This window comes from Terrapene carolina, unplaced genomic scaffold (genome assembly GCF_002925995.2).
Source record: "Terrapene carolina triunguis isolate 2854851 unplaced genomic scaffold, T_m_triunguis-2.0 Scaffold837, whole genome shotgun sequence".
Classification (NCBI taxonomy): domain Eukaryota; kingdom Metazoa; phylum Chordata; order Testudines; family Emydidae; genus Terrapene; species Terrapene triunguis.
In genome coordinates this window covers 3,840,587-3,864,919 of record NW_020665188.1, presented here as the reverse complement: position 1 = coordinate 3,864,919, position 24,333 = coordinate 3,840,587, and the positions used below count along the sequence as shown (strand labels likewise).

Here is a 24,333-nt window from a genome sequence, read left to right as displayed (position 1 = left end):
AACACCATTAATCTGGGCTTGAATAGGGACTGGGAGTGGCTGGCTCATTACAGAAGCAGCTTTTCCTCTCCTGGAATTGACACCTCCTCATCTATTATTGGGAGTGGACTACATCCACCCTGATTGAATTGGCCCTGTCAACACTGGTTCTCCACTTGCGAAGTAACTCCCTGCTCTCCATGTGTCAGTATATAATGCCTGCATCTGTAACTTTCACTCTATGCATCTGAAGAAGTGAGGTTTTTACCCACGAAAGCTTATGCCCAAATAAATCTGTTAGTCTTTAAGGTGCCACCAGACTCCTTGTTGTTTTTGTAGATGCAGACTAACACGGCTACCCCCTGATACATGGTCTCAAATTAAAACATAAAATTAAAAACCATCACCACCACCCGGCAGTGTATTGGAGTCCAAGGGCCACGTTCCCTGACCTCGCCCCAGCATTTCCAAGGCAGGAATGAGGTAGAGTCAGACTTTAATACACAGCATCACAGCGTAAGGGGACTGTTGCCCCCTTACTAACACTCAGTGGAGGTGTTTTGGTTGGCTAGCTCCCAGCACTAAAAGGGGAAGGGTCGATGGGAAATCAGGAGCCTGAGACTGACAGTCCCCAGGAACAATGGGGAGAGGCCAATGCTCCAGATCAGCCTGATTGACAGGACGGGCAGGCTAATCAGGGAGTCAGGAGGCCAGGGGGGTCCCGTCCTCCGTGTGAACTGGAATGGCCTGAGTCAGACAGAGTGGGGCTGAGCTAAGGAGAGAGTAGGGGCCCGAGCTAAGCTGCTGGAAGCAGAGCTGCAGCCCCAAAGCCAGAGCACAGCCCAGAGAGAGCAGACCTGCCCTGGGAGGAGAGCTGCAGCAACCAGAGCCAGAGGGACAAGAGAAGCAGCCCAGGGAGCTGAAGGCAGAGCAGCAGCAGCAGCCGTGCTGAGGCAGAGTGGAGCCGGAGCTGGAACTGGGGCTGGAGCAGTCCGGAGCTGGGTGCGGTGAGCAGCTGGGGAAAGCGAGGGGGACCCTGGGCAGTGGGCCCAGCACAGGGAGACGCCTCAGCCAAGAGGCTCTGCAGGCCAGACTTGGAGGGGGATCGTAACCCTGTCACGGCGCGGGCGACACTGGGAAGAAGGGTCCTGCCACCTAGAGCCTGAGAGCGTGTGGCCACCGCCAGAGCAAGTGTCCAACTCGCAGCGTCTCTGCAGCACAGCCAGGGCCTGAGAAGGAGCCTGGGACCTACAAGGAACAGACTGAACTGCCCTGACGTTCCAGAGACACTGTTTGTAATGTTCCCTGCCACAGAGCGGGGTGATGTGTTTTCCTTTAACTTTTCCCATTTTTCCTTATTTTTTTTTTAAATTAATTGTTAATTAAACAACTTGTATTTGCTTTAAATTGTATGAAATGATCAGTGGGTCAGGGAGGTGCCCAGTGCAAAGAGAGTACCCCGGAGTGGGGACACCCTAGCCCCTGTCCTGGGTGACCACAGCAGGGTTGGGGGTCGAGACCCCCAGGAATCCTGGGCCCAGCCTTGTCGGGCTTTACGAGGACTCTGCCGGACAGGAGAGTGGAAGGGGAGTCCTCAAGGGCACGGAGGCCTCTGGGTAAAGGAAGTGGGAGCGAGGACTCAGATCCTTTCGCTAGCCCACTTCACTGGGGTAGTGCAGAAGCCAGGAAAGTTCCTCACAATAGCGGGCCCATTCCCCCGTGTACAACAGCATGCAGATATCTCTCAGCAGTGTGGCACCTGCTCCCTGCATTCCACCAAAACACAGCAACTTGTCAGCAAGTGATGGGTGCAATTCAATCCCAGGGCCTGGTCAGCAGACACTGCCCCCGAGCTGACTGCGCCCCTCCCCCTCGACAGCGACTGGACATACATAAACATCGTAGTGAATCCTGACACCACTAGAGGGCACAGGTGTGCTGACCCATAGCTCCAAATGGCATCTCCAAAGAGCCTGCAAGCCCCAAGTCTCTGCCGCTCTGCTTCACTTGTCCAGACTCTGATCTCAGACTGCAAAGAAGGGTCAGTGGCCTGGAACTGCAGCGGTAATGTGCTCAGAGACCTCCAGGTAAGTTACCAGCCACTACAGAGTAGCCTGCTCTCTTCCTTCAGAACAGCGCCACCGCTGTTAACACACAGTGTTGAACACTAGGCTGGGAGGAATTCTTAGCTGGACCGAGGCTGATGGCCTGAGCTCCTGAAGCAAGCAGTCAGTCTGGCTCCAGCAGCAAGAGAACAGTGCTGAATGAAAGCACGGCCCGTGCCTTACAAATATTGGACACAAAGCTTTGTGCAGCTCAGTCGAGGGGCTGTCGTGACTGGTGCCTTCTAAATGTCTCGACTGAAGAGCTGAGCCAGCTATGGCATGGGCCTTGAGGCCTTTGACGCCCTGCCTGCCTGCCTGTGAGAGGCAGGAATGGAAATACAGAGTGAGGTACCTGTGCCCTGAGGTGACTGGGATTCTTTTGCAAAGGATTTCATTCTAAGTCGTTTCACTCCTGTCTCTGAATCCTGGCCTCTCCAAGTGGGAGGTGCCTGAGGAAAGCAGCCCAGATGGGAAATACCACTGAGGTGCTGGAGGGGGCTTTCAGGACTGTCCCACTAAAATCCTGCTATCAACTGAAGGGAGAGTCAGGGGAGCTCTTTGCCTCTGATGCGGGTCACTCTCTCTGCCTATGGCTAAATCTGCCCTGCCGGAGATCCCATTAAAAACACTTGTGAAGAGGGAATTTTTGGTGTGTGGAAGCCTGCGTCACAAGATCCAGCCTTACCCTACTAAGCTATGAGCCAGGAGTGAGAATCCTGGCAGGACAAGCTCTTCAGAGAAGTAGGCTACAAGTGAGATTCCCTTTCCTAATGGGACCAACTTCCAGGATTCTCCCCTTGCCTCTTAGCTTCCTAGCAGGAGCCTGGAGCCAGCCAGGCTGGTGCCTCAGGCCCAAGAGTGAGATTCCTCTCTGTCTGCTCTGTGCAGGGAAGCAGAATGGCAGGTATGTGCTTTTCCCCATACGAATGAATCAGATAGCCCCAACGGGCAGGAACTTTCCCTGGAGAAGATACTCTTCTCTCATCTCCTCATCCTTGCAGTATCTGAGTAGCTCATAATCAGTAATAGATTTATCCTTACAACTCCCCGGTGAGGTAGGGAAATGCTATCATCACCATTTTACATCGGGGAAACTGAGGCACGGAGCAGTCTTGTGATTTGCTCACAGTCATACCGGGAGCCTGTGGCAGGGCTAGAGAATGAACCCAGGACTCCTAGTCCCAAGTCAATGTCCTGCCCACAAAACTCCTTCCTGTCTCGTACATCCTTTACCAGCTTCCCCCCCACCCCACCCCCGAATCCAAACAATACAGGCTGAACACTGTGCTGTATGGCTAATTAGAGCTCCTCCACACATGGACAAATATTTTTGGGGATCATTAGTAGATTTTTAAAATTGCCAACACTCCCAATGACTATTAACCACCGCTAACGAAGTACACTCAGTGCAGATCTCGTGAGCACCGTACAAATACTGCCAGCCATTTCCTAGAGGTTTGTTTGCTGAGCGCTGGTGTTGCTTTCCTTGGTTAGAAATATGTAAGCGTTTTTGTTTTAACTACGGGAGGGTGAAGGGGGGAGAATGAATGGATAGAGTGGCCAGCTCCTGGCCCCTCCTGTTTGCAAGCAGCGCACCCCTGGGACAGAGGGCTTATCACAGGCCAAGAGAAACATCTGTGTGGAAGCCCCTTCATAAGATATTGGCAGTATGCTGGGAAATGGTCTGATTAAGGTGAAACTGACGAGCTTGGGATGGAGACCAAGTGCAACTTTATCTTAAATAAGTAAAAGGAGACAATAAAAGCCAAGAGTTCCCTCTCACACAGCCAGAGAGGCTACTCTCCAAGAGAAGGAGTGTGAGAGCAGGCTGGCTGTACTAACAGCCTTTAGACTGGGCAGGTGTTCCGCTAGCCAGAGCCCCTCTCCCTTTTAGAAATGTAGGGATGAAACTTACAGAGGTAGCTTTGATTGATGTGGGAGCTGTGACGTTATTGACATAATCTGGGACTAAATAGAACATGGTTGCAACCAAGGTCCTGTAGTGGCACCCAAATCTTGTATAAAGGGGGTCAAATGGGGTGTCTAAGACAAGGATATGGTTTACTGGTTATGATTATGCTATCTATATGTGTGTATCAATTTTGTAGTTGAAGTTATGAATATTGGCTCTATACTGTCTGTATTTCAAACTTATGCTGTGCTTCTGGGTGACATCCCAGACAAGCTGGTGTTAGCTCTGCCTAGCCTGCTTGATGGCCCATTAAGGACCATCAGCTATACAATGGACCCATTGAGAGAAGGCAGATATGCCTTGAGACTCAGCAAAGTATGCAGGAACTGGCCCATGTGACTCCAGACTCCATTTTGCTGTAATTTTCCACAGTAAGAACAAAGAGGTGTTCTTACACCTGGAAAAGACTATATAAGGCTGATGCCTCATCTCCATTTTGTCTTCAATCCTGCTTCTTACCTCTGGAGGGACTTTGCTACAAACTAAAGCTCTGAACAAAGGACTGATGACCCATCCCAGCTGGAGATGTTCCAGAGACTTCATTTGAACCTGCAGTTTATTCTATCGCTGCTGCAAGCCTGAACCAAGAACTTTGCCATTACTGTATGTAATTGATTCCATTTAACCAATTCTACTCTCATCTATATCTTTTTCCTTTTATGAATAAACCTTTAGATTTTAGATTCTGAAGGATTGGCAACAGCGTGATTTGTGGGTAAGATCTGATTTGTATATTGACCTGGGTCTGGGGCTTGTACCTTTGGGATCGAGAGAGTCTTTCTTTTATTGGGGTATTGGTTTTCATAACCATTTGTCCCCATAACGAGTGGCACTGGTGGTGATACTGGGAAACTGGAGTGTCTAAGGGAATTGCTTGTGTGACTTGTGGTTAGCCAGGGGGGTGAGACCAAAATCCTCTTAGTCTGGCTGGTTTGGTTTGCCTTAGAGGTGGAAAAATCCCAGCCTTTGGCTGTAACTGCCCTATTTTAAGCGATTTGTCCTGAATTGGCACTCTCAGTTGGGTCCCAGCAGAACCGCATTGTTACAGTGGCGTAATCAGGCTTGGATCCACAGAACCAGGTCAATTAAGCTTTGGGTCAGAACCCCACGCTATCCAAATTTGAATTTTGGTATTGAGTTTGTGTTGGTTAAAGATCAGTAACCATGAGCCAGAAAGCATCAGCAAAAGCAATGAAACTGCAAGCCCTAATGGACAGCCTGCCATTTGAACATGAACAAAAACTGGCAGAAATTCGAATGAAAGAGAAGCAAGCCTTGGCCCAGCTGGAGAAAGAAGGTAATGAGAGAAAAAAAAAAGGCTGATGAAAGAAAGAAGGAGGCTGCTGAGAGAAAGAAAGAAGCCGATAAAAGAAAAAAGGACGCTGATGAGAGAAAGAAAGAAGCTGCTAAAAGAGAAGAAAAAGCACGTAAGGGGCGTCTGGAGCTTCTGGCTGCTGAGAAGGAGACGGCTAGACTCCAGCTCCAAGTCAAAAAAGCAATGGAAGAACAGCAGAAACTGTATCCTCTTGAAAATCCAGTTTATAACTATGTTGATATGTGGTATTACACTGGGCAGTTTTCTCTGTTTAACCAGTTTTGCTATGGCCATGGAGAGGGGGATTCTAACCTGGTGGGTAATAGCTGTTTGTCTGTGCAAGAAAGCAGTGTGTCTGTGAATAAAGTTTCTGAATGTCTGTCTAATGTCTCAGAAGTGAATCTGGGGGAATTAGATCAAGCACAGAAAGGTCTCATTGGTCAGGAAAATGCTTCTCAGAAGCAGATTAAAGTAAATGGTCAGGTTAAAGCCCTAACTGAGGAAGGAAAGGGTAGATTTTTGAGGGGTGATGTATTGTTGGCAAGTACAGCTTGTAAAAGTGAACCTGAAAAGGGTAACTGTGATTTGCTGGAAGTGGCTCAGTGTAGTGAGAAGAGCAGCAGTTTATCTGTTAGGAGTGGCAAGGTCCCTGGTATGGAAGCTGTCCTACTCTCCCAGTCTTTGTCTGTAATCAGCCCTGTGTGCTGGGACAAAGGAGAGGAAGGCAGGAAAAGTTTGGAGGAACCAAGGCAGCCTTGTAAGCTGATGGGTCTATCTAGTCAGCAGTTTGGGAAGGCAGGGATAGTGGAAGATAAGTGTCCCTATACCTTACCTGTTTCCTGTGTGGAGAATAGTGATAGTGAAGAAAATGTGCCTGTGTCTGTCAGGGGTATTGACTTGCCTATGAAGGAAGTCTCCTACCTCAGTCTCCAAGCAGTTGTCTGTGAACAGCCCTGTGTGCTGGGACAAGGGAAATGAAATCCCGAGCTGTGTGTCTGCTAAAGAAGAAGGTGTCTCCAGCTCTTCTTTGTCTGTGAAGCAGACAGAAGGTGCCTTTCAGCCTGTGATGGTTGAAAATAGTGTAGTTGTCTCAGAGTTGGTTCTGGATTCAACTAAAGCCCAGGAAGGGAATGGTCCTAAGTTTGTGTCTGCTGGGGAGAATGGCACCGTAACTAGGTTGCATCCAGTTAGTGTCTTAGCAAAGTCCCAGAGACCAGACAATTCTGGTGCTTGTATTTTGCCTATTGCTAATGTGTAGCAACTCTGTCTGATCAGGGTGCTATCCAAGCCAGGGCACAAGGAGAGCATGAAGGTGATTTGATTGTGTTACCTACTAATGGTATGGAAACTTGTAACAAGAAGGAAAGGATTCCTAAACTTGTGTGTGACAAAAGGAAGGAGAATGTTTTTAACCTTTTATCTAGGAAGTCTATGGGTTTGCCTGAAAGGGGATTGTGTAGAAATCCGCCTCATGGGCCAAAGGTGATCCTGGATGTAAGTAAAACCCAGAAAAAGTCTGTTGTTGCTCAGAAAAGTGTTTCTTTAGAGCAAGCCCTAGGTAAAGAGGGTAAGGGAAGAATTTCTGTGAAGGGTGAATTGTTGCTTAAAGAAGCTCCTAAGAGAAGGAATCCTCATGGTGATCTGTACGAGCCGTTTGCTGCAACTGAAGGGTGTGAAAGTGATTTAATCAGGGAAGTTTCAGTTCCTAACAGCCAGAAATTTTCTGTTGTAAATGGATCCACTGACTTTCCTTTTGAAAGATCCAGTGTGGATAGCTTTGAAAAGGTCTCAGATGGAGTAGGAACTGTTAAGAAAGTTGAGCAGCCCTATAACCAAGTGGCTGGGTTTGGCCAGCTTGTTGGGAAGACAATGGTGTTGGAACAGGAATGTCTCCATTCTGATTCTTTAAGTGAGCAGTCTGTGCTTCAGGGTCTGAGGACAGATTTGGTTACTGGTGTGTCAGAGCAGAACAGTTTTATGGCTGAAAGCTTGAGAATGCAGGGGAGAGCAAGCAAACTCTCACCCTCAGACTCTTTGGATTTGTGTGGTATCTCTTTAAGACAAGAGTCCAGGCTTGGAAATGATAGCAGTTAGGGATATGAAAACTGGTGGACTGGCTCCTGTCTGTGGTAATGCAAATTACTTGCCTGGCTAGGAGAGGAAGAACTTGCTAATAGCTGTTAGCACAGAGAGCCCACCCCATCAGCCAGTGAATTCTGTTAAGCAAGAAAAATCAGGGTTTGATCCTGCAGGACAAGGAGAAAAGAAAAAACTGAATTTTGCAAAGGGAAGCCACAGGTTAACCCTAAAATGCCCAAACTCCAATGATATTGAGCCAAAGGTGTGGCATAACAAACATGATTATAAATGGACACTTGCAATGGATTTGTTGTTATTGCTAATGGTAATTTTTGTAACTAATGTGTTGCTATTACCACAAACTGTAAAAATGTACAATGTGCCTAATCTTTTGGAAAATCCCTTGAACATGTTAAAAGGAATACATGAAAACACACTTTATGTTAAAAGGCCTTGTTATACTGATGTTTCCCAGTTAATGCCTGTAAACAGTATTGGAACTTTTCACAGGAGAAAAGACATTCCAGACCTAATGTGCTGTATGAAAAGGGAAACTGAGGCACACTACCATATTGCTTTCACGGCTAAATGTCAAGATTCCTGTACTATAAACATCATTAATATCTACATTAATTTAATGTTAATTGGGTTCCAAACATTTGCCAGAGCTTGTATGGATAAAGTAGCTGTTTTCTTTAGCTCTTGGCAAGATCACATGAGACATACAGGAACCATGCTGCAAGAGCAGATCCAATCCACTATTGTTCTAACTAAGTTTTACCTTGAGTTTGTAAAGAGGTTCAATCCTGTTGTTGAACACGACTTTGATAAACCATTTCTGTTATACGCTGGTATGGCTTCTAACCCAATACTAGCTGTAGTGAGACAGACCCAAGGATGGGGAGTTCTTGGGATGCAGTCAGTGATGTTTGTGTCATCCCTTCCTGCATCAATTTTGCGTTGGGGATGTGACGTTATTGACATAATCTGGGACTATATAGAACACGGTTGCAACCAAGGTCCTGTAGTGGCACCCAAATCTTGTATAAAGGGGGTCAAATGGGGTGTCTAAGACAAGGTTATGGTTTACTGGTTATGATTATGCTGTCTATATGTGTGTATCAGTTTTGTAGTTGAAGTTATGTATATTGGCTCTATACTGTCTGTATTTCAAACTTATGCTGTGCTTCTGGGTGACATCCCAGACAAGCTGGTGTTAGCTCTGCTTAGCCTGCTTGATGGCCCATTAAGGACCATCAGCTATACAATGGACCCATTGAGAGAAGGCAAATATGCCTTGAGACTCAGCAAAGTATGCAGGAACTGGCCCATGTGACTCCAGACTCCATTTAGCTGTAATTTTCCACAGTAAGAACAAAGAGATGTTCTTACACCTGGAAAAGACTATATAAGGCTGATGCCTCATCTCCATTTTGTCTTCAATCCTGCTTCTTACCTCTGGAGGGACTTTGCTTCAAACTAAAGCTCTGAACAAAGGACTGATGAACCATCCCAGCTGGAGATGTTCCAGAGACTTCATTTGAACCTGCAGTTTATTCTATTGCTGCTGCAAGCCTGAACCAAGAACTTTGCCATTACTGTATGTAATTGATTCCATTTAACCAATTCTACTCTCATCTATATCTTTTTCCTTTTATGAATAAACCTTTAGATTTTAGATTCTGAAGGATTGGCAACAGCGTGATTTGTGGGTAAGATCTGATTTGTATATTGACCTGGGTCTGGGGCTTGGTCCTTTGGGATCGAGAGAATCTTTCTTTTATTGGGGTATTGATTTTCATAACCATTTGTCCCCATAACGAGTGGCACTGGTGGTGATACTGGGAAACTGGATTGTCTTAGGGAATTGCTTGTGTGACTTGTGGTTAGCCAGTGGGGTGAGACCAAAGTCCTCTTAGTCAGGCTGGTTTGGTTTGCCTTAGAGGTGGAAAAACCCCAGCCTTGGGCTGTAACTGCCCTGTTTTAAGCGATTTGTCCTGAATTGGCACTCTCAGTTGGGTCCCACCAGAACCGCATTGTTACAGGAGTCCATCAGGTAAACATTATGACTGCACTTGTTTGGAAAGGGGTGCTCTGTGCTGTATACCCTCTCTGTTCTCTGGCCGGTATATCTAGGCCCAGCAGGTTGGACATAGATTAAAGCCAGAAATGACCATAATGATCATCTGGTCTGACCTCCTGTATAGCCCAGGCTATAGAATGTCACACAGTTACCCCTGTATTGAGCACAGTAACTGGTTATGTTTATAGCCAGCAACTGCAGAGATTAGATGGGAAATGATGCTGAAATAGATCACATGCCCAACAGACACAGAGACCATACTCTGAGGAGACTCCTGGAAGGACCACCTCTGAAAGGCGGAACTTCCCAGGATGTGCTAACCCTGTCAGCCAATCAGCATTCAGAGTGCCCTTTTGAAGCTGATGCCATTGCACAGTGGCACCCCTTGGTTCAGAGGCAGCCAGGATACTCGCCCTTTTCCAAACACTCTTCTACTCGGTCAGTCCTGGGGGAGCCCACCGAGGGGAGGTGTATAACATTCCTCTTCTAGGTGGTTGTGAGACTCTGCGCTGTCACAGCAGGGGCATGTGATTGATTTGGCTCATCCCAAGATATGCAATCTCGAGGAGCAGAAGGTAGCAAAGGGAGCAACGTGGAGGGTTAGTGTTGCCTGGCAAACGAGTATGTCAATGGTATGGGGGCTGCATATGTGAGAGCCTGCACTGGAGATGGCCTGGTTCCCTCTGCACCTGGCTGACGTGAGCGAGTGAGGAGGAGAGCCTCCTGCAACTGCTACAAGGAGAAGCAGTGAGTGGCCAGGCCTGATTGGAAGCCAGTGTGTGGTGTGGGCTGGCTATGGGAAGACCTCACTGTGCTCTCCTCATCATGAACTCCTGAGTGGCCCGTGGCAAACGTGAAGTCCATAGGTGGCCATGGCCTTGTATGGTGGAGTGTCTGTGGTGTGGTCAAACTGTAGTGTGGCTGGAGTATAAACATACAGAAGGCTGTGGGCTCTGTGTGATCTGTAACTGGGCCAGGGACTGAGTGAGGGGAGAGGAGGGCAAGAAAAAGAATTGGCCAAAGAAGGAAGGGAAGAGAAAAGTAGAAGAAGCAGAGTAAGGGAGAGAGTGAAGGAGAGGTGGAACTAATCTGAGTACTTGGTGGACATTAATTCCCACTCTGAACTTTGGGGCTTCCTCTAGTGTAAAAAGATAAGAGTCTGCTGCTGCTGGTTAACAGATTAACTCCTTTGGCTAAAGTTGGAGAGGCTCCTGCTTTTAGCAATGAAGGTCCCAGGTTCAAAACCCACTCTAATGGCCCAAGCAGGATTATAGTCTCAGCCAGCCTTCCTCACTGGCACAGCCCTGTATTACCTGGGTGGATAAATCCCAGCAATGGTCTGTGTAGGGCAGCCCATGAAGAAGATGGGGAGGCAGCAGAGGATGGAGATGAGGAGCACCACCAGTGCAAACCGTGGGATGGCTTTGATGGAGAAGCCAAAGCGCTTCATGATAATTCCTCCTAGAAGCATCCCCAGTGCGGCCGCGGGCAAGTTCACAGCTCCTGCAATGAGAGAAGAGGCAGCAGCCATGAGTGCATGTGAAGAGCTCCCCTGGCCAAGAGCCATTCAGTAGGGGGGAGGGATAGCTCAGTGGTTTGAGCATTAGCCTGCTAAACCCAGGGTTGTGAGTTCCCTCCTTGAGGGGGCCACTTAGGGATCTGGGGCAAAAATCAGTACTTGGTCCTGCTAGTGAAGGCAGGGGGCTGGACTCTATGACCTTTCGGGGTCCCTTCCAGTTCTATGAGATAGGTATATCTCCATATTTAAAAAAAAAAAAAGTACTAACATTCAGAGGAGCAGGGCTGGCTAGGTATTTGTGGTGGGAGGGGGAACCACAGACCCTTCAATTTCCTGAGGCCAATTAATTGCCACAGTACCTGGTGTGCACTAGTGACCCCAGGCTGGGAAGTTTCATTGTGATATCACATCTATTTTTCATAAACCCTAAGCAGCACCTTTGCACCAATTTGGCCATGCCTCCTTCTTCCCCAGCTGTGATCCTAAGTCAGGGGCTGCAAGGAGGACAATGTACAACCATTAGGCCAGCTTTGTTCCTCTGAGGGATGCCCTCGAGGCTGGGGGAATTCCTAGGTGGCTTGTTAAACTGGCTTGACAGCCCATTTGCTGTAGCGTGGCAGAGGATCTTGCCCATGGCAGGGAGATTACATTAATTTTACACATCTACCGAATGTCAAATTTGGTGTAAGATACTTTTCCACTGACGCACTTTCTCTAACCAATTGATTTGAAACAACTACCTGATTCTGCCCTGCCCAAGTCAATAGGTTGCATGCTGTACATGAGAGCAGCCTCTAGCCCACTAACAGTAAGGTCAACCATGGACAGCCCAACTGATGAGGTCACCATGGCCTCATCCTCACAAACATTCAGGGCAGGAAAAGGGAAACGACTTGTATTGGCTCAAGACCAGAGAGGTGGAGGTCTCTGAATCTTGCCTACATCCTTCCCCAGCTGCAGTGCCAGGAGAATGCATTTCCCATGTTTTTCCTCTTTATATTTTAAAAAGCTGTGGAAATCATGGACTGGGTGCCCCCCATCTGTGAATGCATTTGCTGCATTTCAAATCTTCCCTTTGAATTCAGGGCCATTTGCCTCCTTTCACGGGGACACGGACATGTGTCTTACCAATGAGGAAGTTGGCATAGGAAGAGGTGGTGCCATACTGTTTCTCCAGGAACTTGTTGAGGAAGGTGGCGAGACCAGCTATTACTGAGGAGAAGCTGCACTGAGCCAGGACCAGGAGGATGAAGAGGGGGTTGAGGAGCAGCTTGAGAAAGATCCGAGGGAATTCTACAAGGAAACAAGAAGGTAGAAGTAATTTATCAAGGAAGAGGTCATGCCAACAGCTCGTCCCATGAAAAGAAAGCTTAGAAACAGCCTTTCTATGATGATTTAATACAGGAACCTCTGGAGCACATGTGGGTTCCGCTATTGGAGACAGTTCCCAGAAGAATGGTCATATTGGAATAGGGAGGTGAGCAGTGCTTAATTTGTAATGAAAGAGGTCCCAGGGCTTAAGAAATTATTTTACATTCATAACTGATGCGGCAAGCCCAGAGGTGCTGGGGCTATGAACTGCTGAACCTAGATGTGCCAGGGCTCAGCCTTGGCAGAAATTAGGCACTGCAGGTAAGGCTGCCTTGAGCCCTACCATCGACCTCTTCTTTCTGTGTCTTTGTTTTTCTGAATTTGGACACCCTACCCTTCTTGTAATATTGTCTAGCTGTGTCATGCTGACTTGTTAAAATGTGGGCCAGATCCTCAGCTGGTGTAAACCGATGAAACTCCATTGACTTTAATAGCGCCATGCTGATTTACACCAGGTGAAGATCTAGCTCCTGGACTCTGATTGCAAGGAAAATTAACTGCTTGTTCATTTGAATAAATGACAGAGTGTAATTTATTATTCCGAAAGGCCAATCTGAGATGACCTGCATCAGACTGACCAGCCTAGTGATATGCCACAGACAGCTGACTGACCCCAAGTTACTCATGGACCACTGTCATTCTATTGATCACCTCCTTAACTTTGACCAGCTTTTTTTAGAGGCAATTTGTCAACATGAGGAAGAGGAAACATCCTTGTCCGGAAGCTCCCAGGCAGCAAAGCAGTGGTGCAGTGTGCTACCCCAGGGGGAGGGTGGCACATCCTCTGCTAACAGCGTGTAATTGCTACGTGTCAGAGTGCGCTTGTGTCCCTGAGATCCCTTTCCTCTGGAGAGAGCTACATTTAAACAGGCTGGCTTAGATCGCAGTTACAAGTTTGAAGGTAGACCTAATGCCTACTGCCATTAATCTGCACCTTGTATCCCCTGCAGAATTTGGTAAGAGCAACATGCTGGGTACTATTGTCCAAAGTGCCTAAGTGACTTAGGAGCTGCAGGCCCACTTTCAAAGAGACTTGGGCCCTAGGAGCTTAAGTCCCATTGACTTGCAGCCGGGGAGACTAAAGTCACTTCTGAATATGAGTCTTGGGCACACTTTGAAAGATTTGTCCCTCAGCTCCAGATTAGACTAGCTGCGAGTGCTGCAGCAAGGCCTGAGGAGCGTAGGCAGCAATGTGCCAGGAAGTTACGCAGCGCCTGCCTAACTGTGTGAGTCACTCCAGTTCCTGAGCACACTATCAGCCACTCAAACAGTTAAAGTGAAAGTCTAGAACAGGAGCCCTTTACTTTTAATGAACTCCGTTAGGGAGACTTCTTCAACCTTTGCCTTCTCCATCTTCTTCAGCATGTCTGCCTCGGCACCCGCATCCTGGGGAGAGCAGAGAGAAGAACAGCTTACTCCGAGAGGCACTGGCAGACAGTTGGCATTCTCCAGGTGAGTGATGGGTGCTGGAAACTACCCCATAACTGTATCAGAGAGACAGCTGTCATGCAGTTGTGGTCACGCACAGAGGCACGGGTGGCAGTATGACAATCAAGAAAGCTTAGACGCCCCCTTCCAAAGCACTGGCCGGCCTGCTGCGACACAAGAGCCAACTCAGCCCTTGTGGTGCTCAGTGTAGGGAGTGCCCCAGGGGGCATAAAGGGGAAGACAAGGAGATGTGCGTCTCTGGTGCAGCTGGACATTGCCAGCTGTGTCCTGGCATTCCACCTGCTGGAGCCAAGCTACTCTTTGATCTTTTGCCAAGGCTGAGGCACCTGCTCAGCCTGCGGCAGTGAAGGAGTTAATTTTCTGAGCGGCTTCTCAAATCTGCCCCCGTTAGGCGCCAGAGTAGAGCTGGATGAGAAGCAGTTTTCCTGTCTGAGAAACTTTGAGAGTTTGAAAAAAATTCACACCCTAAATTGGGATGAAAAGTCAAAAATCGCAAAAATTGTCATAAACCAAATATCGGGGGAGGGGGAGATTCCAGTTGGGTCAGCTGAAAGAAAATTACGAAATGTTTTGTTTCAATTTTGATTTTTTTTTTTTTTACTATAACTTAAATTTTGAAATGAAGAGCCATTTCAAACCAAAAAAAATGGAACTTTTCATGTTGAAAACATCAAAGCAGGACATTCTGACAATTTCAAACCTTTCTCTACCCCCCATCCCCCCCAAAACTGTTCTCAAAATGGGGAATTTGTCCAGACCGGCCCTTTCCAGCAAACGGTTTCGATGAATCAGCATTCTGACCCAAAAAAATGTATTGTGGAAAAATTCCCAACCAGCTCTGCTACACAGCTTGGCGTGGTGCTGGTACCCCACAGCAGAGCTCCACTTTGAACAGTTACCCCTGGGAGCCCTGTGCTGGTGTCCCTGTTATCGTTAGAGAGCATGATCTTGGAGAAAACAGGACAAGGATGGAGGTGGTGATGCCACTGTAAGGGGAGGAAGAGAAGGGGCAAGAAAGCACAGTATGCCAAGGTGGCTATAGCAGGGAGATGGGAGGAAAGAGGCTAATGAGACAGGTGCAAGGTGCAGTGAAACCTCCATTCCTACGGAGAGGATAGTGTCTTACACAAAAATACAACTAAGTGAATGCAGTGGTGATAAAAGACTGACAGCCTTGGTGAATGAAATAGGAACATAGGAAATGCAAGCAGTCCATCGACTCCAGTATCTCGTCCCCAATGCTAGCCAGCACCAGCTGCTTCAGATGGAAGAACTCCTGCTGTTGGCAGTTATGGGTTAACCTGCCTCAAGGCAAAATGTCTTCCTGAAGCCAAGCATTTTGAGCTTGGTTAAAGCCCTGAAGAAGGAGGGCTTATGTCCCTGTTTTCTGTATATCTCCAGATATTCTCATTATACACATAAATGTCCAATCCTTCTCTGAATCTTGACAAGCTCAGTGATAGCTTGTAGCAATGAGTTCCACAGGCTAGTGATGTATTGTGTGAAACTCCTCCATTTATCCACAAACCTGAAACATCACAAGCCTCTCTACACTGCTCAGCCAACATGCCTCAGCATTGACTTGGCAGGCCCAAATCTAGGGAGGTTCAAGATCCCTACCCAGCTAGTGGGATGACATTGGCACCCAGGTGCCAAGTGTAATGGCTGAGTGTGGACTGAGATCACCAACTCGTAACATAGTTTGGTAATCAGATATTCATGCATTGTAAGCTTTAGTTGTAAAAGAAGAGGAACCAGTGCAGTGTAGGGTCCCTTCCATGTGGGGAAAGAAATCCAGTTATTATTGTACATTATTTGTATTACAACACCTGGGAGCAGAGACAACCCAAGCCTGCCGATAGTGAGTGTGTGTGTGTGTGTGGGGGGGGGCAGAGTGAGGGCAGCCAGCTTCAACGGTGTTACTGAGCATGCTCAGTCTGTGTGAGCATGCTCTATACAAGCCAAACAGCAAATCCGGGGTGGGGGGGCATGTGACCCCACATGCCCTCCCCCACGTCGCCTCTGCCTGGGAGCTCCAAGCAAGGACCGGGGCTCCATTGCGCTAGGCACCATAGCGATAAGTAACAGAGAAGACAGTTCCTGCCCCAGAGAGTTCCCAGTCTAGTGTGTGAAAGGATTCACCAGGTGGACAGAACGTACAGATAGGATGGAGTGGAGGGAGGATGAGTTAACCAAATGGACAGAGTAGCAGACAAGAAGAAGTCTCAGCTTGCCACCTGCCTGCCCAAGGCCAGTTCTAGTTTTCTCCTCCGCCCAAGTTAATTGCAAGAAAATGAAGGAGTCTGTCCCTTATAGATTCACTTGCCAAGATTCACAAGCACATATCAGAACGGCCAACATGCTGTCCATCTTCCCTTGTCTCCATTTCCCATAACTGCCCTGGAAGGAGACATGTATCACCACATAAAACACCACAAACCTGCTCTGAGCAAGATGAAGTTCTGCCCCTACAGTGCCTGGGTCTTACCTGCCCTTTGAACATGTACCGAGGGAAGAAGAAATAGGGAATGGAGGTGAGCAGCAGGCAGCCTGAAGAGATGAGCAGCCCCAGCCACCAGGCTCCAATCCAGCGTTGGTCATGTGGTGTCAAATTCATGAGATCTGAAAACACAGGGCGGAGTGAAGTTACCCAGTGTCCTCATACAACTCCCGTTAGCACATGACTCTGTCCCCCTAGGTGGCTACACTATATATAAAGATATATGAGTCTGCAACTGCCTTTGACTCACCAGAGCTAGTCTTTTATCTCAGAACCTAGGGACTCATGTGTGTTAGTCTCAGGTTCGATCCCCGTGCATGGTTGTCCTAATTTGTTCTTATTTTTACACATTCTTGGCCCAAAATAAAAGCAAAGAGAAAAAAATTAATCCACTCCAACCCACTTCCTAGGGGTTTGAGGAGCAAGAAGGTTTATATGAAGCTTCCTGTGAAATAGACTAAGGGCCAGATCCCCAGCTGGGGTAAATGGACGTAGCTCCATTGAAGTCACAGAGACATTCTTCATTGAAGTCAATGCAGCTGCATAGATTTATATCAGCTGAGGATCTGTCCCTAAATGTTTCCACACCACGGGGGTCACTGCTCATGGCCAGCTGATACTACAGGGGGGCCTTGCCCCGTACACTCCCCCTTCCCTACCAGGAGCTAGTTCTGAATGGCCAAGGCCCATGCTGGAACACTTCCCTCGCAACCACCCCCCGTTATCTGAATGTAGGCAGCAGGGCCGAGGGGGTTCTCAAAGCCAACACATGAGGTGAGGCATAGGAGACCATTAGTCACAGCCAACCAAAGGCAGTGTGCTGACTGGCCAGAAACCCCTCCCAGGGAGTGCGCTCAACAGCTCCGCACAGCCTCATTAACGCAGGCACAGCCAGGCTCAGACTTCGGCTGCCTCCCTCTCTCTTAGGAGTAACAGACTTGGTTGGGGGGTCCAAGCAAGGCTGCGTGTCCAGCTGGTCCATGGCACAGCAAAGCTGGCAGAGGAGTTGGACATGGGCTTGAGGGTTCATGGTGCCCTGCCTGCCTTGTGTCATCAGCAAAGCAGCTGCTGTCATTTCTAGCAGAGAACCCCCTAGCACCATGAGTGTATCTATTCCTGGTGACTGGTGGGGTCCTAAGGCCTGCAGTTAATCTCCAGGCCAAGGCCAGAGTCTGTGCTGGGCTTGCTGTGAGCCTGGGATCTACCTGATGATCCTGTGCCACTGAAGGAAACAGGAGCTCTGTCATTATTTGTAATGGATGCAGGATCAAGCAATAGCAGTGCAGAATGCAGGTTTAACCTTTCACTGTTACTAGAAAGAGCCCACGATGTAATAGAGATGAGCTTAACCGAGGACTCCATGTCCGAACAGCCCTGCACTCTGGGAGTGCCTGGGAAAGTTACATCAGCATCTAACTATGCAGGATTCAAAGTTCTTCCCAAGAAGCCACTCAGTGGTGAAGGAGTTAAAGAAGTCTCTATTCCATCATCCTTTGCCTTTGGGTAGATGGCATGCTTGGAATCCAGCTGGATAAAAGGATTGTAGAGTCAAGAAGGTGACTGGAAATTTTAGTAGCCACTTTCCTGGAAAGAATCCCTGTTCCATTGTTCCCAGGTTCGGCAATTTTCTGCTCACTGAGCTTAAGGGAAGAGCCCGTCACCTCAGCTAGCAAAGAGAGAGCCTTAATGAGAGCGATTTCCGAAGGTATTAGCTTCACACCCTTCTCCAGGGACCAGAGGAGAGACAAGAAGGTCATTGCACTTCCAGCACAGACATCCTTTGGCCGGGCAGCATTACTCACCCAAGGTTGAAAGAGCACTGGGTTGGCATGGAAAGTGCATCTCTACATTGTTAGGCCTTTATGAGTGGAAAAGGAACAAACAGCAGGCTTAAGTGTATGCTTCTCAGCCCAGACTTCCTGCCATCCAGGAATAAACCAGGGTCCAGTGCAAGCAAAGCCCACACCCAGCCAGAACAATTGCCTGGCTGCCCTGACCAGAACCAATCCATTCCTGGGTGGGTGATGTCATCAAGGAGCGACCACAGAGAGGATGCTAAATCTGTCTGTCTCCACGGAGACCAAGCCTAGCTCTTCTAACACTTCCTGCCCTCGACTGATTTATTTTTCTTATCTGGCACCTCACAAAAATGTCACATGGCCCAGATCTTTCTGAAGAAATGCAGGAAAAGCCACACTAATGATGGAGTGGTGGAGAATTTGCTAACAATAGATCCCACATGTACAGTAGATAAAGGACTCCCTGCTGCTGGGAGCTAGACGAATTGGAGGGAGCTGGGTTCTCGTTCTACCTTTACTTTGCTGTGTGTGGCATCTCTTCTCAATATATGTCTGCCTGGCTGGCTGCAGCACTGTGGAAACATATGATTAAACCCCAAACCAACAATATTCCAGGCCACATCCTTGCAGCAATTGTCTTTTTGTTCTGGGTTTGTACCGCACCTAGCACAATGGAGTCCTTGTCCATGATGAGGGCTCCTCAGTACTACCACAATACAAATAATTAATAATAATCATCTTTGTTCCAGTAGTATCTGAAGGCCCCAGCAGAGATTGGCACCCCATTGTCCTAAGCCCTGCACAGAGACAGTTCCAGCCCTGAAGAGCTTATGATCTAAATAGACAAGGTGGGAGAGGTTGTGACGTGGGTAAGGCACACAGCAGATCACTGGTAGAACCAGGAGTAGAAGCCAGGTGCCCTGAAGTCCAGCACATAACACTATCACCTAACCATGCTACCGCCCCAGCTATACAGCAAGTAAGTGAGCCTAGCCTGGCCCATCCTATGCTGTTCTGGGAGTGGAGCGGACCTTTCAGAAGTGCATTTGCCCTTACCTGCTCAGCTGGGGTAGAGCACCACTCAAGCAGCACCCTTGCTGCCCCTGAGTCTCCACAGTGCAATAGATTCTAGAAATCACTACAAATATTTTCCATTCAGCAAGTCAATAAACCACACAGAAAGTCTACAGATGGGCTCGGGCTCAATACGCTCTTTGCCTGTCATCAAGTGTTATGCTAATCTATCGGCTTTCCCCAGAGAGTGGATCTCGTTGGTGGCCATACACAGGCCTTAGAATATATTCTGTGTGGCTCTTCCAGACCCAACCTTTCAACTGGAAAAGGGTTTCCTGATTCACTACAGCCAGGGCACATGTTTCAGCCAGCAGGCCTATCAAAGTGACCGTTGTCCTTCTGATGCAGAGAGGAGCCTTAGAAAGTCCAGTGCTACTTGTGGAATACTGCATCTGAAGAAGTGGGTTTTTTACCCACGAAAACTTATGCCCAAATAAATCTGTTAGTCTTTAAGGTGCCACCGGACTCCCTGTTGTTTTTGTGGAATACTCACTCACGTCAGGTCTCCCAATGTCCACAAACAGCCGCAGCACCACGGACCCCAGCAAGTATCCAAAAGACGGACCGAACACAGCAATGGAAAACAGGATTGCTGAAAGCAAGAGTGGGAGAGCACCAAAGTGAGTGGCAGATTACCGAGTAATTGCTTCATTGCTGATTTGGCATTTATCTTCCCAAGCGAGGCAGGAAGGGTGTCACAACACACAGGAGAGAGAAGTCATCTCTTACCAACTGACAGATAATTAATGCCTCCTCTATTGCTCAGCTGTTATATGCACTGTTTATTCAACAGACGCATTAGAGATGATAAAGGCAGCTGCCATTCAAAAGGATCCCATCCAAACTGTCAAAATCAAGGCCTTGCAGATGCATTTCAATGTTGCAATCAATGCTTATTGCTACCCTTCGTGCATCACCAGCCACTTATCACAGTGCTATGAAAATCTGCAGTGATGGAAGCAGTGATGAGCCATCCTTGTGATTGTGCAGTGCTGAGCACCCTCCCCTCCCATTGCAGGCTATAGGAGTGAAGGGCTCTCAGCCCTTCGCAGGATCAGTAAGCCAAACCACATGTCAAGGTGGGCAACTAGCCAGGTATCTGCAGGCACCAGGGCCCAGATCCTCAAAGGTATTTGGGCACCTAACTCTCATTGAAACCAATGGGAGTTAGGCACTTAAATACCTCAGAGGATCTGTATATAGGTACATTGTGGGTTCATGAGACTGAACACCATGTGCCTTTGGCTTCCATTCAGCAAAGCACTTAGCCCCATCCCTTTTCAACAAAGCACTTAAGCACCATCTTAACTTTAAGCACATACTCAAGTCCCATTGATGTCAAGGTGGCTTGAGCACATGGTTAAGTGCTTTGCTGAATTGGGGCTTCCATGCAGCATAGATGTGAAGGTATCTGACATAACCACACTGCTTCAAGTGTGTTACTCCTTTAAAGACAATAAGACAGAGTATTTATTCCTAAAACATAACAAGCAGATTTTTTGAAGAGTAAGGATATTAGGAATAAGAGTTGCTTTTATTTTATTAATCATTAGACTGTGGAACACAGAAAGTCATTGAGCCAAAAAATTTAGCACAGTTCAAAAATGGATTGGACATTTCTGTGGATAACAAGAATATCCAGAGTTATAATGTTAATGCTAACATAAATTCTGTAAGGAATATTAAACCTCGTGCTTCAGGGTTAAAGCCAATCTCAAACTATTGGAGATCAGGATGAGACCTGTGGTGGGGTTGGCAGGGGTGGGTCTATGTTTTTTGCTACCCCAAGCACAGCAGTCCGGCGGCCTTCGGTGGCACGCCTGCGGGCGGTCTGCGGTCACGCAGATTCGGCGGCGTTTCTGCGGGTGATCTGCCAGTCCCGCGGCTTCGGTGTACCCGCCGCCAAAACTGCGGGACCGGCGGACCTCCCACAGGCACGTCGCTGAAGGCCACCTGACTGCTGCCCTCCCAGCGACCGGCAGGCTGCCTCCCACAGCTTGCCGCCCCAGGCACGCGCTTGCTGCGCTGGTGCCTGGAGCCGCCCCCAGGGGTTGGGGGGGCAGATTATACCTCATCTTCTACTATTGCATTCTTACCCCTTCCTCGGAAGCAGTTGGGGCTTGTCACTGTCAGAGATGATACTGGACTGGATGGGTCTGATGCATTCTGGCCTATGTTCCTGTAATCATGGTATACATCTAAATGGTCAATTTAAAATTGTTTAAAATAAGAACAATTTTGTCTCTGACATGAAGTACTCCAGACTGTGGGATCCAAAAAGGTACTAAGGGCACTCAGTCCTCAAGTGCTGGCTCCTTCTACGGAGTGAAGTGAAGATGAAGGTCGTTTTGTGCATGCAACTGAGCCCTAAATCTGTAAGTACTAATTAGACACAGCCCCTTCTGGCCAGCTTTTCAGCAGAGCTCAGCACGTTGGGTGCATGCTGGGTGCTGAGCTCTGTGGAGAAGCTGGCCCCACGGGTGGGTACTGAGCACGTGAAAATCTGCCTCTGAGTCTGAGCTCTTCTAAAAATCTGTCCCTTGTAGTTCTCAGCAGGCAGCTGCCATTGAGAGCTCTTGAGGACCCAGCTGCTGCGGCCCCTGCTCCCTACAGGAGACTTTTCTAACCTTTTTGGCGAAATGGAGATGGAGGAAATAAAATCAAAGTATTTAAAAAACCAAACCCCAAGCCCCTTCCCTTAATTTTGCCCATTCCACCTTATTTTCTACAGAAAGTTTAGGAAGCAGGGATTGCCTACAAGAACCTATGGGCAATGTTTTCCAGAGTGCCTACGTCTACGCTGCAACCTCCCACCCCCTTACGCAGCAGCAAGTGTCAGAGTAAGGCCTGGTCTACACTACGAGTTTAGGTCGACTTTAGCCGCGTTAAATCGAATTAAGCCTGGACACGTTCACATGACGAAGCCCTTTCTTTCGACTTAAAGGGCCCTTTAAACTGGTTTCTTTACACCACCTCCGACGAGGGGATTAGCGATAAAATCGGCCTTAGGGGGTCGGAATTGGGTGTGTGTGGACGGAATTCGACGTTATTGGCCTCCGGGAGCTATCCCACAGTGCTTCATTGTGACCACTCTGGACAGCACTCTCAACTCAGATGCACTGGCCAGGTAGACAGGAAAAGCCCCGCGAACGTTTGAATTTCATTTCCTGTTTGCTGAGCGTGGAGAGCACAGGTCGGTCATCAGCACAGGTAGCCGTGATGGAGTCCCAGGATCGCAAAAGAGCTCCAGCATGGACAGAACGGGAGGTTCAGGATCTGATCGCCATATGGGGAGATGAATCAGTGCTGGCCGAACTCCGAAGCAGTAAACGAAATGGCAAAATATTAGAAAAGGTCTCCAGGGCCATGAAGGACAGAGGCCATAACAGGGACGCACAGCAGTGCCGCGTGAAAATTAAGGAGCTAAGGCAAGCCTACCACAAAGCCAGAGAGGCAAACGGAAGGTCCGTGGCTGAGCCACAAACATGCCGCTACTACGCAGAGCTGCATGCCATTCTAGGGGGTGCAGCCACCACTACCCCAACCGTGTGCTATGAGTCCCTCACTGGAGAAACACACAGGGAAGTGGGTTCTGGGGACGAGGAAGATGAGCCTGAAGATGATGTAAATAGCTCACAGCAGCAAGGAAGCGGAGAAACCAGTTTCCCCAACAGCCAGGATATGTTTATCACCCTGGACGTGGAACCAGTAACCCCCGAACTCACCCAAGACCCTGTGGGCACACAGGGGACCTCTGGTGAGTGTACCTTTGTAAATATTACACATGGTTTAAAAGCAAGCGTGTTTAATGATTAATGATTAATTTGCCCTGGCAATCGCGGCCAGTACAGCTACTGGAAAAGTCTGTTAACGTGTATGGGGATGGAGCGGAAATCCTCCAGGGACATCTCCAGAAAGCTCTCCTTCATGTACTCCCAAAGCCTTTGCAAAAGGTTTCTGGGGAGGGCTGCCTTATCCCGTCCGCCATGGTAGGACACTTTACCACACCAGGCCAGTAGCACGTAGTCTGGAATCATTGCATAACAAAGCATGGCAGCGTATGGTCCCGGTGTTTGCTGGCATGCAGACAACATCCATTCCTTATCTCTCTTTGTTATCCTCAGGAGAGTGATATCATTCACGGTCACCTGGTTAAAATGGGGCAATTCAGAGGTGCCCCTTCCTGGTCTGCTGAACAGAAATATTCCCCGCTGTTAGCCACGCAGTGGGGGGAGGGGTGAAGTGATCATCCCAGAGAATTGGGTGTGTGGGGGAGGGTTATTAGTTGGGTTTGTGCTGCATGTTAACCCTGAAACCGCAGCCCCTCCTTTTACATTGCAAACCCATTTTAAATGGCCAACCCAACGGGTGCTTGATATGTTTAATGATAGCAGTACTCTTTGAAACCATCCCCACATGTTAAGAAGGTTAAAAAAGCCAAAAGACTGTGTCTTACCATGGCTGCCTGCAAGCTGAAATCTGTGACCTGGCACTGCGTGAGTGATCTCTCACACCAAACAGGCAGGCCCTCAATATAAGAGGAAAAATGCGACCTTGTAACGAAAGCACATCTGCTGTGTAATGTGAACAGCAAAATGTAACGTGAAAGAGTGTACACATTGTTCTCTAAAATGTATCTTTTTTAACCACCTCTCCCTTCTCATCCACCAGCTGCAAATCGTTCTCCTTCACAGAGGCTCGTGAATATTCGAAAAAGGAAGCGAAGGACGCGTGATGAAATGTTTACAGAACTTCAGACTGCCTCCCACGCTGACAGAGCCCAGCAGAATGCGTGGAGGCAGTCAATGACTGATTACCGAAAAGCCCAATATGAGCGAGAGGAGAGGTGGCGGGCTGAATCGCGGGCTCAGGAGGAGAGGTGGCGGGCTGAATTGCGGGAGGACCAGAGGAAGTTGCGGGCTGAAGATGAGAGGTGGCGTCAGCTTGCACACAGAAAGCAAGAGTCCATGCTCCGGCTGCTGGAGCATCAAACTGATATGCTACAGCGTATGGTTGAGCTGCAGGAAAGGCAGCAGGAGCACAGACCGCCGCTACAGCCCCTGTGTAACCAACAGCCCTCCTCCCCAA

The 24,333-nt window shown here is 48.3% G+C and overlaps 1 protein-coding gene across 1 annotated transcript in view; it reads right to left on the bottom strand.

Moving 5' to 3' along the window:
• SLCO2A1 (solute carrier organic anion transporter family member 2A1) overlaps window positions 1-24,333 on the bottom strand; it is a 94,084-nt gene that overhangs the window by 13,759 nt on the left and 55,992 nt on the right. Inside the window, exons 5-9 of the mRNA XM_024213423.3 lie at window positions 19,739-19,837; window positions 16,361-16,494; window positions 13,728-13,809; window positions 12,181-12,345; window positions 10,847-11,036 (exon numbers count right to left, since the gene is read on the bottom strand). Of these exons, the coding sequence (XP_024069191.2) occupies window positions 10,847-11,036; window positions 12,181-12,345; window positions 13,728-13,809; window positions 16,361-16,494; window positions 19,739-19,837 (670 nt within the window). The remainder of the gene's footprint in view (window positions 1-10,846; window positions 11,037-12,180; window positions 12,346-13,727; window positions 13,810-16,360; window positions 16,495-19,738; window positions 19,838-24,333) is intronic.